Source organism: Sitophilus oryzae, unplaced genomic scaffold (assembly GCF_002938485.1).
Source record: "Sitophilus oryzae breed Bouriz unplaced genomic scaffold, Soryzae_2.0 scaffold_1818_pilon_pilon, whole genome shotgun sequence".
Lineage (NCBI taxonomy): Eukaryota > Metazoa > Arthropoda > Insecta > Coleoptera > Curculionidae > Sitophilus > Sitophilus oryzae.
In genome coordinates, this window is record NW_022146522.1 from 351,751 (window position 1) to 371,186 (window position 19,436).

The following is a 19,436-nucleotide window of genomic DNA, read 5'->3' on the forward strand; positions in this document are numbered from 1 at the left end:
TTTCAAAAAAGATGCCTGACTGTTGTAGAGGTTCGATTGATGAAGATAATACATTTTTCCTAATGAAATAAAACGAATTGGTTTCATTGTCCACCTCCCCGTCTTTTATTTTGTCTTTTATTTTTTTTACTAAATTACCCAAAGAGTAAAACTAACAACCTTCATTGTCATATTCTTTATTTAACACACTTAAAATATAATTATATATTTTTACTTCTATTTTTTATTTTGCTTAATATAAAAAAAAACATCTAATACATATATCTGAAATTATTTCTTTTTAGCATTTGCTTGTTTAACCATCATCTCCGCTTGTTCTTCTTCAAGCATTTCTATCGCTCTCAGTCGTCTTCTAACCATAGGAACTTTAGTCCACCATGTTTCAAAAGCTTCGTCTTCCTGTAATTATATCATTAAAATTATTAAACATATTTTTTAATATTTTACAGTACTGTTTTACTTCTTTATATACGGGAGTTCTTTTACAAAGGGAATTGACCAGCTCTAAAGGACTCAGAGGGTGAATTCTTAATTGTAACATCCGTTTCACAGTTATGACTTCTTTCACTGTACTGGCAATAGATCCTGCAATCAAATAAATGAAAGTTTTCTTGAAGGTTTTTGTTTATTTTGATGTGAGTTTACCAACTGTGTATCCATCAGATATCTTGGTCATAACGCTGGTATCAAATTTCCAACTCACCGCCATGTATTGACTTAGAAGATGTGTCCATATGAAGTATCTGTAATAGATTAACTCAGATCAAACCGCAGTAGTGCCATTCACCAGAAAGCGAAGTTTGAAAAACTTGAAAAGAATCCATCTAGATGGAAAGGAAATACTGCCATCACAGGAAGTGAAATATCTGGGAATAACCCTGGATAGTAAACTTCTCTGGAACAGGCATATTAAGAACATTACCAGGAAAGCCACAAAGGCTCTCATGATATGCAGAAGACTGGCGGGAAATAGGTGGGACTGCGCCCCTAACATTTTGCGCTGGATGTATACCATGATAGTAAGACCCATGATTACTTATGGAGCAGTTGCTTGGTATACAAAACTAGAGCAAAGTACAGCAAGGCAAAACCTGTGCAAAGTACAGAGACTGGCATGTATCTGCATCACAGGTGCCATGAGAACATGTCCACCAGCAGCAATGGAGGTCATTCTAGACCTAACACCACTGCACATTGTCGTCGGTAGTTATGCCAATGCGACAATGATTAGAATGGTTACTGACGGAAACAGTACTGGGAGAATATTCAGGTCAGGGGCTTGGAACACCCTCAAAAAGAAAATTCCACTTCTCCAACTCCCAGTGGATGACATACCAATAATTTACAACTTTGAGAAACACCTCACTGTAGTATTGAGTAATAAAAAGGATTGGAAGAAAGAAACGCTTACTCAGCATATAAAAGACCATACCATTACGTGGTATACTGATGCCTCCAAAACCAAAGCAGGGACAGGGATAGGAGTATTTGGGCCGAAAACTGAATACTCCGAACCAATGGGCACCTACCCCAGTATCCTTCAGGCTGAAATTTGCGCTATCGAAAGATGCGTACAATTTATCTTAGATAGGAACTATCGAAAACAGGAAATTGCCATCCTATCCGATAGTCAAGCAGCACTTAACGCGATCAACTCAGTAACCATCAATTCGAAGTTGGTCAAAGAATGCCTAGAGAAGCTCAACAAATTAGGTAAAGAAAATAAAGTCCTCCTACTCTGGGTGCCTGCTCACCAAGGGATAGAAGGCAATGAAAAAGCAAATGATCTAGCTAGAAAAGGAGCGAACACTCCACTAACTGGACCAGAACCGTTCTGTTTTCCAAACGGGAACCAACTGAAAGCGGAACTGAAGAATCTGAAAGACTCCATCCGTAACTTGGAATGGGTGTCCTCCAACGGTCTAAGACACTCGAAAAAGTTCCTTAGAACTTATGACCGAGAAAAATCAAAGGTTTTCCTTGATTTAAGTAACAACAATCTTCGAATTGTCACGGGGTTTCTAACAGGACACTGTCTCCTCAACGAACACCTCAGTAGGCTGAAACTGAGAAACAACGGCGAATGCAGATTTTGTGGGGAAAATGGGGAAACACCAGAACACCTTATCACTGAGTGCGCCGAGACGACGACCATTCGTGCCATGAACCTTGGTACGTCTGCGTGCCATGAACCTTGGTACGAACCTGGTATGTCGAGGATGGAGAGCTGGCCTCTGTGGAGCCGTCTCAGATACTGGCTTTTCTTAAAGCCCTGAGACTGTATGATGAGTTATAACTCGTTATAACTCAAGAAAGGGGAACACACAATAGATCTATAAGGTCGCGGTGATTAACTCCCCTCCTAAACTTTCTACATTCTACATCTGTAATAGAGGTTTATTATCATTTTTGGAAAATGGTATTTTGCCGTTCAAGTCCAATGCTAGCCAAGACATTCAAAAAATAATCTAATTTGTGGTCCGGTGACTCTAACTAAATGAGTTTTTTTTCACATAATAATGTGATTTTTTCTTTTAAAGATGCCAGAATTTGTAATAAAGATTCATCGGTAGATGAAATAATAAATAAATTAAACCCAATTTTTCTTAAAACATGTGTTTATTTTTTTAAAGTTTGATGCCCTCTAACGGACAAATGAAGCACTTCTGTATAGAGGTAAATTGTGTCCAATGAACTTATTTTTACTCCAAAAATACGTAGTAGTTCTACAGCTTCAGTCAGAACCTGGCAATTACTGTAATAAATTAGTGGTTTCAATTAGCGTAGAAGTTTGTTCCTCTAATTTGAATGTAAGTATTTAGAACATCAAAATTAGTGGTAGGAATTTTCAATTAGTGGAAAAAATTACCAAACTTTTAACTTTTCCAATAATTATACTTCAAAATTTGCGAGGAATGCCATTTTGGCCTTTGATTATCATCCGTCAATACAAAATGTGGTTAGAAATCAAAAGTTTATTGTTTTATAAGCTGGATATTAAACCGAAACTAAAGTTTCAAAAAGAGTCGTACTATATTTACAAATTCATTTACACACTAGTAGATATAAAAAACATTTTTGGTAAACTCTGTCTCAAATAGTTTCTGAAAAATAAGATTATTTTTTTAAAAGGTGTCCGATTTAATTTATATCTCCGAAACTAAAGTTTCAAAAAGAGTCGTACTATATCTACAAATTCATTTACCCACTAGTAGATATAAAAAACATTTTTGGTAAACTCTGTCTCAAATAGTTTCTGAAAAATAAAATTAGTTTTTTTAAAAAAACTTTCCCAAAAAAATCGATACAACTTATTACCGCAAGCTGTTGCTAGGATATTTTATTAATTTTAATTGTATTTTTTTAGACATTGTGAAAGATCGTAAACTAAAAAGTATAAAGTGTAATTGCAACCACTAATTTATTCCACTAATTGCGAGGTTCTGAATGAAGCTTTAGTCCACGGAATATTGGAACACTCTGTACATTTACATCTTTTAATTTTTAATGGTTACATTAATTTGGATTATTTTACTAATTAATTTAATGAATAGCAGAGAAAATAATTACACTCGAACTATAATTATAAAAGTTAATAATGACAATGATAGGTAAATTAGAAACAAAAGTGGTGAAAATTAATAGAAATGTCGACAAAGACGCCTACAAATTATATAATATTTTGAATTAATACGTTTATTTTGTTACTGCCTGTTCATTAGTTTTTCGAAATTGTCTAAAGCTTAAAAAGTATATTATTTTTAAGTATACTAATTAACTTGTTTATTATTCTTTATTATAAGTGACACAGGTGACATCTGCTGTTATTAAAACATTATTTTTTGGTTGTCCTAGAGTCTAGAGTGTGCGATTGAGGTGGAAAACAAAATGATTAAAGGGAAGACATGATGAAATTTATGATGTTCGGAAAATTTTATTTGGGACCTGTTATGTATAATTTTTATACACAGGGTTTCCCAGAAATAAGTGCAAGTATTTTAACTGGTATTATAGTTCAACCCCAGAAACACTCCCATGAGGTTTTTTGCGATTTTTTTTTAATTCGGAATTTTTTGAAAAATATTTTGGAATTTTTTAGTTAAACATAATTTCTTGATAATATAGCAACATAGGTAATAGATTAAATTTACAAGAAAGAAATTCCAGAAAAGATCCAGTGGTTCTCAACATTTTAGCAAAAAATATTTTTTTTTGGAAATTTTCAAAGTAAAATAACTCCGTTATTTTGGACTTATATGTTTCTTTTATCGAGATCTGCCACCCATTAAAATACTTGCACTTCTTTCTGGGACACTCTGTATATTATTTAATTTTTCAATATTTATTGATGCACGGTGTGTATTTTGTTAAGAGCATTGATTTCTTTACCTGGAGCTGTACTTAGGACGAGGTACTATGAAGAATTTTTGGTACACTTGTTGCAGGAGTTTTTGGTCGGAATCCCAAGGACAATCGGTGACTCCAATAAGGACCACTCGATCTTCTGGACTAAAATCTAGAATATAAATATTTAAGTAATTTTATACATAAAGTTTTAAAAATTTACGTAACAATTTTTATGATCATAGGGTGAGAGAATTTAAATTTGTTTAAATAATAAAAATTATTTATTTTTATATTTATTAAATTATTAAGAAAATTTGTGTGGTAAGTACAGGGTAGACACTAAGAATAGCTCTCGGCTGTATCCCGGAAAGTATTAGCACTAGCGGCTGGCGGAAAAAAATATCTGTAACTAAAGAGGCTATGGGAAATTGATGGAAATTATTTTCAAGTTTGTAGAACGACCGCTAGGGGGCGCAACTGCAACAAAAAATACGAAAATGGAGTTTTTACACAATTTTGCCTAGATAAGGTGTACTATAAGTAACAGCTTCATAATCTTGAGTAAATTTTGAATATTTTTTGTTAGAGCCATTTTCCCTTATCTACCAAAATAAAGTAGTGGGGGAAGGTTAGATCTGTTTTTATTTGAATATTAATAACTCTGGACTGGATGATCGGAATCCAACAAGCGAGGGCTCGTTTAAAAGAGCGTTTCTTACTCTATATTGTACCATATAAACAATAATAATAAGCTTTTGAACGTCAACGCTAGGGGGCGTTGTCTTACAATTTAACAAACATTGCGCGTTTTTTCAAAAAATTAAATGCAATAGTATATGTAATTTAGCTGATAGTAAAGAGTAGTAAAAGCTAGCCTCCTCTAGCCCCCTCTAGCCACCCAAGCCCTCCTAGCCCCGCCTAGCCCCACCCTTGACCCCCTAGCCACCCCTAGCCCCCACTAGCCCCCCACTGGACACCTCTAGCTCCCCTCTAGCCCACCTTTTAGCCCCCATTTAGCCCCCCTAGCCCCCCATTTTAATATTTTAATATTTTAATATTTTAATATTTTAATATTTTAATATTTTAATATTTTAATATTTTAATATTTTAATATTTTAATATTTTAATATTTTAATATTTTAATATTTTAATATTTTAATATTTTAATATTTTAATATTTTAATATTTTAATATTTTAATATTTTAATATTTTAATATTTTAATATTTTAATATTTTAATATTTTAATATTTTAATATTTTAATATTTTAATATTTTAATATTTTTAATATTTTTTTAATATTTTAATATTTTAATATTTTAATATTTTAATATTTTAATATTTTAATATTTTAATATTTTAATATTTTAATATTTTAATATTTTAATATTTTAATATTTTAATATTTTAATATTTTAATATTTTAATATTTTAATATTTTAATATTTTAATATTTTAATATTTTAATATTTTAATATTTTAATATTTTAATATTTTAATATTTTAATATTTTAATATTTTAATATTTTAATATTTTAATATTTTAATATTTTAATATTTTAATATTTTAATATTTTAATATTTTAATATTTTAATATTTTAATATTTTAATATTTTAATATTTTAATATTTTAATATTTTAATATTTTTAATATTTTAATATTTTAATATTTTAATATTTTAATATTTTAATATTTTAATATTTTAATATTTTAATATTTTAATATTTTAATATTTTAATATTTTAATATTTTAATATTTTAATATTTTAATATTTTAATATTTTAATATTTTAATATTTTAATATTTTAATATTTTAATATTTTAATATTTTAATATTTTTAATATTTTAATATTTTAATATTTTAATATTTTTAATATTTTATTTTAATATTTTTAGATATTTTAATATTTTTAATATTTTAATATTTTAATATTTTAATATTTTAATATTTTAATATTTTAATATTTTAATATTTTAATATTTTAATATTTTAATATTTTAATATTTTAATATTTTAATATTTTAATATTTTAATATTTTAAATTGAACTATATTTAGTTCTGTTAATTGAACTATATTTAGTTCTGTTAATTTAACTAATATAGTTCTGTTGATTGATCTAAAATAGTTCTGTTAATTGAACTAATATAGTTCAGAACTAAAATAGTTCTGAACTAATATATTTCTTAAACCAAACCAAACAAAATAAAATTAAACGGTCTAATTTTATTTTGCTTATTCTAGCAACTTTACCAACTTCCTCTGAACTGACATGGAAGATTTCTACTGAAGTTATTAGTAAATTAAAACAAGGTCTGGTGTCTTTGTTGAATGACAGTTTCAGCAAACAACTCTTGGAAACTGTACAGGTAAGTTTGTAAATAAATAAATAAATTACAGGTAATCTTAACATAAATATTAATATAAATATATTTTTTCTTTGTTCCAGGATCGATTGATATCGGATAAGAGCTTTGTGGAAGCTCTGCTAAGAAAAATTAAAAGACTTCTTCAGTTTGTGCCAGTGAAATGATTGTTTTAAGTGTATCATGTTATTAATAATTGTAGATTTTTTTATTGAATAAATTCTCTTTACAAACGATTTTTGGTATTTATTCCTTTTAAATTATAATAAAGAAAAATATAAAATTAATAGGCAACTAATAAAACAGTAGCTTATTAATGCATTGAAAAATACAGATAACCAATATTGCACTACATTATTTGTTTTTTAATTGCCTAATAATTATTTTTTCTAATATTAATATTAAGCTTAGAACAAGCAAACATTTTTTATGAAGAATGCATTTTCCTCTAAATGTCAATAATAAAAAAGTTTTTTTCTCGTGTAAAGGCAATCCGGGGACGTACTGTATATTTTTCTTTTTATGTTTGCTAATATATCTACCAACGACTTTTTTCTGGGAAGATATTGTTTAATTATGGTTTTCTTATTGCGTCGTCGATGGTGTTTGTGCTGTGCAAATATATATCTAAAAAGTTAAAATATCTGTATAACTACAATTGACGTAGACTTTTTTTTATTGAAGATTAAAATTATTATTAACTATTAAATTCTGTTTAACTTTGATATCTAACAATGATTGTTAAATATTTATAATAATATTGCCAATTTTGGTAATTTTGATATTGAAACATTACCACTGGATTAAATGTTACTATATAGTTACTAGAGCTTTCATTAAAAAATTGTTTCTTTACTGAATGTTCTAGCTGAATAAGTTAAAGCCTGTTAAATGTGGATCAAAATAAAATGCTGACACTGTACTTTTAACAATCTTGGCTAAGTCTTTTTTCAGTCTTTTTGGATCAGTCTTGTCCGTTTTGGGTATTTTCTTTACAAACGGCCTTTCAGCATTGTCCATGTATATCACCGATGGCTGCAACAGCCTTGATACTTTTACCACCAAATGTATGAGCATGATCAGTCCAGATTTTCCAGGATATTTTCCAACTATATTTGAGGGAGTTAGATCAAAAAGCACGGCGCCTGAAAATCAAAAAAAGCTTTTTGTATATCGCATTTTGATAACTAATTATTTAATTAAAGTTGATCCAATGAGATAATACAGGACATCGACAGTTGTTGAGTTGAAACATTTAGAAGTTCCCACTCAGCATAGTTTATGACTTTGTGGCATTTTTGGAAAAGGAGTTTTATGACAAACCTACTGAACGACTAAAATATTGTTGTGTAGTGAAAATCTTAAATAGGAAAATTAATGTGTAGTTTTTTGTAAAACTTGATCATCTTGTATACATTACCTGCTTCGTTGCATACAGCGTGTACCAGCATATCTTTGCCAGAACCTTTTGGTCCAGCCAAAATTAACGATTTAATGTGAGGTGTGGTTTGATGAAGATGGTCTGAGAGTAATGGTATCACGCAATATTCTGTCAACACCTTAAAATTAAAATGTATATTAAATATATATATTACGTAAAGAATCACTGATAAATTTGTCATCTGGGGGCACGGCATCGGCAGTGCCCCCGCCAAGTCGAGCACAACCGACTGAAGGCATCCTTTTCTTGAAGGCATTAACAGCACTTTTGACTACCCTGTAACTTCGTTGTGAATAAAGCAAGAATATTAATTTTTACTAAACATGAGGACATACTATAGTTGTATATTCTGAACCCAGTAGCTTTTTACATAACTGCTATATTTATACTATTTATTTATTTATCGTATGGCAAGCACATCGTTTAACAGATATTACAAAATAATACGCGTAAAAATATAAACAATACAAAAAGATATAAAATATATAATTATAAAAAGAATACGGTATATCACAAACAAAATACGCGCAACAGGAGACAAATACAGTGAGATTAAATACAAATGTCAAAATTACGTATATAGTCTATTGCAGCGTCATCAGCAGTCAGGAAATCGGAGTAGTTTCCACCGTAAGCTCTTATCTCGCACTCCTCCACTATGTGGCGTACGGTTTGTCTGTCGGCTCCACAGTCGCATCTGGGTGAAGAGAGTCTGCCATCTGTGAAGAGAGTCTGCACATCTTCCGTGGTTCGTGCGTATTCTGTTGAGGGATGACCATGTTTTGCGAGGCAGCTGGTATCCAGGCGGTTTTTTAGTGATGCAGGGGAGGGCTTGACAGTGCTCAGGACATGCCTCTCGCCATTGTTCTTTCCAGGACTCTACTAGGCTAAAGCCCATGTTATGTAATTCCTTGGCTGTTTTCATTGTTGGGTGTCTGGATCGAAGCCTATCCATCTCCAAGTCAGGTATGTCACGATGTATAGGGAGCTGGGGGTTGTTGTTTGCCTTCCTGTACTCCCGGAGGAGAGCATTGCTCCGACGCAAATGCGCAGGTGGAATATGACTCAGAATAGGCAGAAAATGTGTTGGGGTTGTTCTTATAGTCCGGCTGACAATTCGCATCGTGTTATTCAGCTGTACGTCAACTTTCTTCGTATGAGCGCTATTCATCCAGACCGGGGCACAGTATTCTGCTGTTGAGTAAACCAGTCCAAGAGCTGATGTATGGAGCGTGTCAGCCGAGGATCCCCAGGTAGTACCACACAACTTGTGAAGGATATTATTCCTCGTCTTTAATTTGGCTGCAGTGTTTTCCAGATGCCGCTTATAGGTGAGCGTTCTGTCTAATGTGACTCCAAGATACTTTGGATACTCGTTATGTTGGAATCGATTTCCTTCGAAAAGGACGTCAAGTCGTCTGCCTGTCGATTTATTACAGAGATGGAAACATGTCGCTTCGGTTTTTGTAGGGTTTGGTTGCAGTCTCGATTTACGGAAATCTGTACTTAAGGTCACAAAGTCAGACGACAAAGTTGCCTCCATTACCTCAAAGTTCTTATGCTGCGTCGCCAAGACCCAATTGTCTGCGTATCCAAACTTCCTGGAGGATGTGTGAGGCATATCAGCGATATACAAGCTGAACAGCAATGGGGCCAGAACGGAGCCCTGTGGTAATCCGTTATTTAGGATCCTTTGGGCACTTGTTTGTTCTCCCATGGGGTGTAAAGCTAGTTCGCCTCACCGTGGTGCACCCTGGATAGCGTTGTAAAACGTGAACTAATTGAACTAGCACTAACTGGCAGCCAGACAATCAGAACGATCTCCTGGCTATCAAAGGCACATCACTACTCGATGACACAGAATATATTTATACTACAAGGATACTACTACTCTCAAGGCATACTAAGAATTATATATGGAAGACTGCCATTTTACTAGAAACTCTAGGTGTTAAATAGGTACCTGTCTAATATCTCCTAAATCAATTGGTGGCTCTTTTTCTTTGTTATGAGGTGCAGGAACACTAAAGGACCTCTCTCCTTTGAAGTCCTGCAACCAAACCTCTGGATATCTAAGGAAAAAAACATTACTTTAAATAGTTATAAGAAATACATAAGTAAAATTGGACTATACTTTTTAATGATTCCATTAGCAACTAACTCTTCAAACAGCGACTCGAGCGTTCTGTCTGGTGTCAAATCTTTTTCTTTCTTCTTTTTACTTTTCTTACCGGTTTTTCTCGCTTTTTTACTCGATTTCTTTTTTCCTTTGTGACCTCTGTCTTTATCAAAAGCGTCTTGAAGTAGCAGTAGTTCAGCTTTCATCATTTCGTCTACTACTTTTCTCAGTTCGTTTTCCATATCTGTCATTTGTTCGTGTTCGATCATGTCTTTGTAGTGATATTGGCTCGGATTGGTGGTTTCGTCTTTGTTCTTCCATTTTTCTTCGTATTCTTCTTTTCTAATTTGAAAATGATTTTTTTGATCGTATAGTGCGTTAAATACAGCCAGCAATAAAGTAGTAAGTAAGTAGTACTTTAGTAAAAACTAAAGTAATGTACAACGAACAGGTAGACAGAAAAGACATTTTAATAAATAACACAAAAAAGAAGAAGAAAGAACAAAGAAGATCAAATATAAGTATAAAAAAGAAAAAAGATAAAAAAAATTGAAAGATCAAATACAAGTATAAAACATCAAGTTTCAATAATTATGACAATTCTCTCCATCCGAATGACCAAATTTTTTATGAAGAATACATTTTCTCAAAATGTCATTAATAAAAAAGTTTTTTCTCTTGTAAAGACAATCGGGGGACATATTGTATATTCATCACAACTTTGGTTATAAAATATAAATAGTTTACCGTATATTTAACTCAGGAACAAAAGTTGATACTGTAGCTCTTAGTACACCCTCCTCCTCATCTGCTTCAGATGGTTTGGATTCTTTTGGACTTTTAGATGATTTGTCCTTTTTTAATTTGGAGTCTTTTGATGATCCAGGGGTGGACTTGCTTGTTTCACTCTCAGTTCCTGTAAACGTTTAAGTTTTCATTGACAAAATTAATAAACTTGTTGTAAAGAAACATACCTTGTCTACTAAGTAGAAGTCTGGAAGCACTACGTTCTGATCCGGTGTATTCTGGAATTTTTCCAGTTTGTGCCTTGTATTCATGCAGCCATCCTCTAACTTGATCACTTAGTTGTTCTAATACAGGACCTCTAAATAATAACTGAATTATTCAAGACAAAATGAATTAACTTAGATTCACTTTAAAAGGATATCTTTACAGGGTTTATTATAAGCGATATCTTTCTATTATTGAATAAAGAGAAAAATAATTAAATAGAAGAGAAAGAGCAAAATAATTAAATTGAAGAGAAAAATAATTAAAAAATTATTAAAGAAAAACATAAATTAAATATAAAATCAAATGAATTAAAGTAACGTTTAAGATTTTTGTACCGTTGTGTTTTTTCTAAATAACTTCGAATCTTCGTTACATCCTCTTCATACTCTTTCTGCCTCACTTTTTGCAACTGCCTTCTTTTTTCTTGATTCTGTTGGTCTTTGATTAGTTCTTCGTTTTTCTTCTTCGGTGGTGGAATCATGCCTAAATCATAATTTTTTAGTAACTCTCTTTGAATAGTTTATATAGGGAATATACCGATCAGTAGCATCTCTTGTAATTTTCTTCTTCTCGTAGCTCTACGAGTGATGTATCCTCTCCAGATTTTTTGAATTTTTAACGCTGCTGCCAAATTAATACCCAAACCAGCGCCTTCGTCCTCTTCCCCTTCTCCTAGAATGCATAGTTTTGGTTTCGATTATTTAATTTTGTATGTGAAATGATACTAAAAGAATTGCTTTATTTTTAAATAAAGACAATGGAAGTCCGAAATTTTTTGAATAAGTATAATAAATTAATCATTTTCTGTCATATTCAAAGAAATACAGGGTCGTTGGCCGAAAAAAACCTTCATAATCGTGTTTCTGGGGTCGAAATATACTACCCCGAAAAATATTTGCATATTTGCATTTATTGAAGACTCACCCTGTATAACATAAAAAGGTAACTGAGAATGTGCCGTCTTTTAAGTCATTGGGATATCTCTATAACATGTTAAATAATTGGCCATGACATTTAAGTAGACAACAAGGTAAATAATTATTATTATATTATATATTATTATATAAATATATAATTATATTTAATTTTAAATTGGTTAGTTTAATTACTTGTTTTTCAAATTTACGTATACTGATATTTGTGTATCTAAGTATATATAAATTTATTATTAAATTATCTGCGTAAAAGAATATTAGAACGTATCAATATTTTATCTGAAAGATTGCAGTTCTCAATAACATCTCTTGTTTATTACTTATATCGCCATCAAAATCATGAACTTCTCCAAATTTTGTTAGTATTAGTGACAAAAATAAGTTAACCTGATAATATAAAGTATAATTAAATTCATATTTTTGTGAAATTAACACTGTTTACTATACAGGGTGTTTATACCAAAACTACCGTAATGAAACTGATACTTTCAGGAAATAGTATACCGGGTGCGCCTCAAAAGTGGCTCACCCCTATAACTTTTTTATTTTTATCAGATAAAAAACGAGATTTGGTATGTTAGTAAATGACATAATTTAGGATTAATTGACGTATTCAATTGTTTTCAGTTACTTCCTGCTTCACCAGTGACTACAACTTTTGATTTTTAAATGGCACTCTCAGTATTCTTTTACTTTATTCGACACAAAATGACACTCTGAATAGAATTACATATCATATGTCAACTTTTGACATATTCGGTCTAAAAATATCGTATTTTAAATTTGAATCTAGAATGCCATGGCTGTGTTAAAAACACTAATTTTTAGTAAATTAGCCTGGAAATATATATTTGATCAATGTTTTTAGTGTCTTGTCCTGGCAGGTTAAAAGATGCCCAAATCCAGTGGCGGATACAGAGGGGGACCCATGCAGCCAAGGCCCCCCCCTATAATCTATAAATTGGATTAAATATTAGGCTTCTGGGTTAAAAATTGCGCTCTAAAAAGCATATTATACATTACTTTTTGTTTGCCCCCCCCCCTGAAATAAATTCCTGTATCCGCCCCTGCCCAAATCGTATTTTTAATCACAACTCATTTTTTCAAATGAAACGAGGGTGGCTCATTTTTGGAAAAAGCATTTTTTGACGAATAATTTGGTACCACACACTTGGTATTTCGGGTCAAATTGTCGTTATGAATCGCATGTTACAATTTTAAATCAACCATATACAAAAATGTCAAAAGTTGGCATGATATATCATTCTATTCAGCGTCACTTTCTATCGAATAAAGTAAAAACAAATTGATGAATGAAATTGATGAAAATAGATTAATAGCAGTCTTATAATAATTACCCCAAGAAGCATCTATCTGACTTCGAACTAAATCTGACCTGAAGCGACGTCAGACTTTGTGCAAATTTAGGTCGGGTGCTCGTGATACGACCTGTGACGTCGCTTTCCTATTAAAAGCGACGTCGTTGGATCCGAGTCGGTAAATCCAACGATCTGTCGACGTACAAAATAACAACGTACCATTTTTTACATTTCCCAACGTCGTTCTAATGTTGGCTTGCACGACGTACATATACTTAAACTAGCTCCGACGTCTACCCGTCCGAATAGGATACGTCTCACTGATAACTTTAAACTAACGTCCAATTATATTTTGTTGTATTTTATGTTCATATTTATAACCTAATTTACGTATCTCTATTTATGTCAGTAATACAACCTATTAAGTAGCATTTGCGACCTAATGAACATCATTATGTACATAACCTAATAAAAGTTTTGTAAACAAATTTAAATCTTTTTTATTATGCCTAAAAACACTAAAAAGGCATTTAGATATTCATCTACATTTTACAGAAAGAGGTCGAGGCTTTTGCAAATAATAATAGTAGTAGTGATGTCTTGCCCATCCGTAAAATGCTTTTTATCCGAAGAGATACAGAGCCATAATTGGTGCATCTTAATTTCATTTTTAGCTTTAGGATTCCAGCAGACCCCATCCTCCTCCGACATGTGAGGTTAGGCTTAAAAAAGCGGCTGCCCATTTAACGAGAAAACAAAACTAAAAATAAAGTTGCACAAATCCACAAATCACTGGTACGCAAAACGCAAGTGAGGTTACGTGGCGTATTGGAATTATATACGTCATAACACGATTGCCGGTCGTCCGGTTTGATGACTTCGGTCGTGTGAGACGACTAATGTTGGAGACCCGGTCGGAATTGTATATTGGTTGTCTATATTAAGTCGGACACAGAAACTGCCATTCTAACACGTATCCGATTGTCAGCCATTTAAAATTGTTTTTTGTTTTTAAAATTTATATTCACATTGATTTCTAGTGGAATAATATTGATAAGGTTGAGTTTGGGGGAATCACAGTACAGTTTTATGATTAAACCAGCTAGAAAATAAAAAAATATTTTGCGAGTTACTTTTATAGATATTTTTATTTCATAAATCTACCTACTTTTGAAGGGCAGCTGTTGTTTTCCGGAGTATTTTAATCAGATATATCAAGAAAGTGACTTCCAAGCTGACAAAACTGATGTCTGGATTAATGATTCAAATTATTATATGAAATTAAATAGGTACTTATAGTTATATTCGAGGAGTGATTATGAATCCATTTGTAATTGTGGGGTAGTTTGGTTAGGTTTTTATGTATTCTTGGTAGCGAATATGAAACCAAATGTAACGTAAGTGCTTAGCGACGAATTTTGCGACTAAAATCCAACGTAATATGACGTTGGTAATTGGTAGAATTACATTCCCTATTAGGTCAGATAACCGACGTCGAGGCGACCTGAATCTGTATTCCCCCATTTAGGTGCAAATAAGGGTCGCTTCAGGCGGTCGAACCGACGTTGGTACCCGACGTCGGGTTTATTGAACGCGACGTATACCCGACGTTAGATAACGTCCAAATGCTACTTGGGTACATAGCAGTCTTAATAATTACATGCAGTCATAGGCAGTCTTCTTCATAGTCATTAGCAGTCGCTTGGAAGTAACATGATATTTTGGCAGTAGATGTACATTTTTTACCGAAGTGAGACATCCCTCGGTCTTAAATAAGTGCAAATGTTTTTAGGGACAGTATATTTTGGCCCTAGAAACACGTTTATGACGACTACACATCTATAGAAGTTAGAAGTCTGAAACATGAACAAAACTAAAAACACAGAATATTTTTAGAAACTTTGGAATTTTTTGAAAAAAAAATTGTAATTAAAATCACTGACGAAGGTTCGACATATTATTTTTTACACCCTGTATATTATACCTGCAGTGGTTGGTTTACTCTTTTCCTTCATGCTCCTTATCTCTCTCATAAACTGAGCCCTTAAACGTCCTTGTCTAGCTCTTTCGTGAGTCTGTATTATTAAAATAGCTTGCTGTTCGGTCATTGGAGGTTTTTCTTCTTCCTGACAGTAATTTGAAAATTAACAACAACTTTTATTACTTTTATTTATTCTTACTTTATCAGCAAATCCTAGTTTGTTTAATACATCCTCGATCAGTCTTTTCTTGTATGCAATATCGTCCTCTCTTTCTAGTCTGAAGCAGGTGGGTACTTGGAGCTCCGATGCTAAGGGTGTGAGATTTAACTTTTCGAAAACGTCTCCGCAATGGGTCCATTCGTTTAAATCTGCTTCGACCAAATCCGCCTTAAAATAAAATTTTAAAAATTATTACAAATTCAATGCTAATCAATTTAATTATACAGGGTGTTCCTAAATGACATGCTAATATTTAAGGGCGTGATTCTTGGACCTATTCTAAGTGAAAAACTTCATATGAATGTATGTCCTAAACATCTTAATTTCTGAGATACAGGGTGGTAAATTTTTCTAAAAAAAACTTATACATAACTCTGATTTTATTACAGATATCTTTATAAAACTTGATACATGTCTTCTATGCATCAAAATACTTTTTTTGGTGTACAAAGAATTTTATTTATTTCAACCAGTGCCGTCTATGTGGGTTTTACATTGAATATTTTGTAGAAAAAAGTGGTACACCACTGACCACTGACCACTGACCTTCTCTAGCCCCCTCTAGCCACCCTCTAGCTCCCGTCTAGACCCGCCCCCCTCTAGCCCCACTATTTTAATATTTTAATATTTTAATATTTTAATATTTTAATATTTTAATATTTTAATATTTTAATATTTTAATATTTTAATATTTTAATATTTTAATATTTTAATATTTTAATATTTTAATATTTTAATATTTTAATATTTTAATATTTTAATATTTTAATATTTTAATATTTTAATATTTTAATATTTTAATATTTTAATATTTTAATATTTTAATATTTTAATATTTTAATATTTTAATATTTTAATATTTTAATATTTTAATATTTTAATATTTTAATATTTTAATATTTTAATATTTTAATATTTTAATATTTTAATATTTTAATATTTTAATATTTTAATATTTTAATATTTTAATATTTTAATATTTTAATATTTTAATATTTTAATATTTTAATATTTTAATATTTTAATATTTTAATATTTTAATATTTTAATATTTTAATATTTTAATATTTTAATATTTTAATATTTTAATATTTTAATATTTTAATATTTTAATATTTTAATATTTTAATATTTTAATATTTTAATATTTTAATATTTTAATATTTTAATATTTTAATATTTTAATATTTTAATATTTTAATATTTTAATATTTTAATATTTTAATATTTTAATATTTTAATATTTTAATATTTTAATATTTTAATATTTTAATATTTTAATATTTTAATATTTTAATATTTTAATATTTTAATATTTTAATATTTTAATATTTTTAATATTTTAATATTTTAATATTTTAATATTTTAATATTTTAATATTTTAATATTTTAATATTTTAATATTTTAATATTTTAATATTTTAATATTTTAATATTTTAATATTTTAATATTTTAATATTTTAATATTTTAATATTTTAATATTTTAATATTTTAATATTTTAATATTTTAATATTTTAATATTTTAATATTTTAATATTTTAATATTTTAATATTTTAATATTTTAATATTTTAATATTTTAATATTTTATTTTAATATTTTAATATTTTAATATTTTAATATTTTAATATTTTAATATTTTAATATTTTAATATTTTAATATTTTAATATTTTAATATTTTAATATTTTAATATCACTGTTATTTTTATTAGTATATAGGGGGGCTCTAGCGCCCCTCTAGCCCTCCTCTAGCAACCCTCTAGCCCCTCTCTAGCCACCCACTAGCCCCCTCTAGCACCCTCTAGCCCCCTCTATCCCCCATCTAGCCCCCATCTAGCCCCCATCTAGATTTATATTTTTTTTTATTTAAATAGAAAAAATTTTGATTTTTTAATTCTAATTAAGTTGTGGAACGTGTGGTGTTGACGGAAGAAAAGTGTGGCGGAAATGGCCACATGTAACTTTCTCCATCTAACCAAGCAATAATATACCATTTAAAAAAACGAAGGAAACTTTTTTTATATTTTAGAAAATTTGGCATAGAATTTTCAACACCCTGTATGGTTTAATATTACGATATTTGTAGCAAAGGAAGTACAGACCATCTAAAGGAATACTTAATTTTTTAATTATTTTTTTTAATAAGCTGAAAAACAAAAGTATTTTATTTATTTATTTATTAGTATCTCTGAAATTATCAAAACATATTTAATAATATCTTAGGATTACGTAAAGTGATCAGAAAGCCAAAGATACAATAATATACAGGGTGTTCCATTTAAAATAAATTATCCCGATCCATTCACACTTTTTGAAGCCACCCTGTAGAAGGTAAAATATTTTCTTGAAATACATCCTAGTACATATTATATGGTTTGTACTTATACAAAATTCTTATTTTTTTTATTACAGGAGCTACAATTGCCCGACGCACTATTGTCAGACTCAGTAGAGACGACGAAAAAGATAAAAAAATAATAAAAAAATTAAACTTCTGAGCACAGAAGTACTGAGAGGTACTGAGACACTTTGTATATGGATAATAACCTTTTATAGCGATCATTTTTTCGAAGTTTTTTCTTTGGGTGTATGAATTATTATACCTTTAATTCCAAAATCCTTCCAAGTGTCGCTTCGAGCAATTTTCTGAGCAAAGCCCGTTTCTGAGGCTGAACCATCTGATCCACGCACGTTGCCAGTTTGTTCGCGGTGATGATGTATCGCACGTACAGCGTTGCCAATAATTCGCGATGTTCACGCCGATCGGCCTGAGCGGGTTCACTGTTTAGAGTGGCGGCCAAGTACGATTCCGATTGGTTGAATAGTTCGTCGTAATATTTATGAGACATTTTCTAGTTTTTCTATTTTATAATTAAATAAGTATCTTGTTGAAGTTAGTTTTTAGTATGAACTTGCTGTAATGATGATTATATAGAATGGTAATGTATTAAGTACGTACTGTTTGGTCAATTAGTTAACATGGAAACGATTACTTATTCAATTACAATATTATCGATCAAACAAGAATGCCCAGCTATCAAACAAATGCTGTACACGCTGCAGGGGCGCATACATAGGCGTATATAATACTGTAAGGGTAATGGGGGTAATTACCACTCCCAAGCCATAATTTATACACAAGATATAATGTGGCATAAATTAAAATTGTCATATCAAATTAAGAAAATAATAATTCCAATCAAAATACAAAATCTATGAAAATCCAAGTTTATTTTTTCCACAGTCACAATACTTTTCAGTCTTCACTTTTACCCCTCAGCAAATACTTTTACCCTTCCCAGACTCAATATCTAGATCTTGTACCTCAACCTTATACCGTATGATCGAAAATAAACGGTGTCAAGTTAGCTTGGAGAATAACGATCGATTACATTCACTCTTTATATACAGGGTGAGTCTTAAATAAGTGCAAATATTTTCAGGGTCGGTAGATCTTGATAAAAGAAACATATTTTATCTTTACCGTTTTTCAAAAAAGTCAAATGTTGCCATATTATCAAGAAATTATGTTTTTTAACTTAAAAAAAAAATCTAAGATAACGATGACCGGGTGCGTCTCAAAACTCTCGAAAAAACGAGATTTTGTATGTTAGTATATGACATAAATTAGGATTGATTGACGTATTCAATTATTTTTGGCCACATCCTGTTTCACCGGAAATTAC

At 30.5% G+C, this 19,436-nt stretch overlaps 1 protein-coding gene across 1 annotated transcript; it reads right to left on the reverse strand.

Annotated features, from left to right (window-relative positions):
* Nucleotides 1-270: 270 nt before the first annotated feature.
* Nucleotides 271-18,599, reverse strand: LOC115883147 (IQ and AAA domain-containing protein 1-like). Its single transcript, XM_030901462.1, has 15 exons — nt 18,354-18,599; nt 15,726-15,914; nt 15,530-15,671; nt 11,829-11,963; nt 11,627-11,774; nt 11,252-11,382; nt 11,025-11,193; nt 10,293-10,619; nt 10,122-10,230; nt 8,138-8,276; nt 7,641-7,862; nt 4,390-4,516; nt 646-743; nt 461-585; nt 271-399 (listed from the first exon to the last, which is right to left on the reverse strand). The coding sequence occupies exons 1-15, from the start codon at nt 18,597-18,599 to the stop codon at nt 271-273; spliced, it is 2,436 nt and encodes an 811-aa protein (XP_030757322.1).
* Between the last annotated feature and the right edge of the window lie 837 nt (nt 18,600-19,436).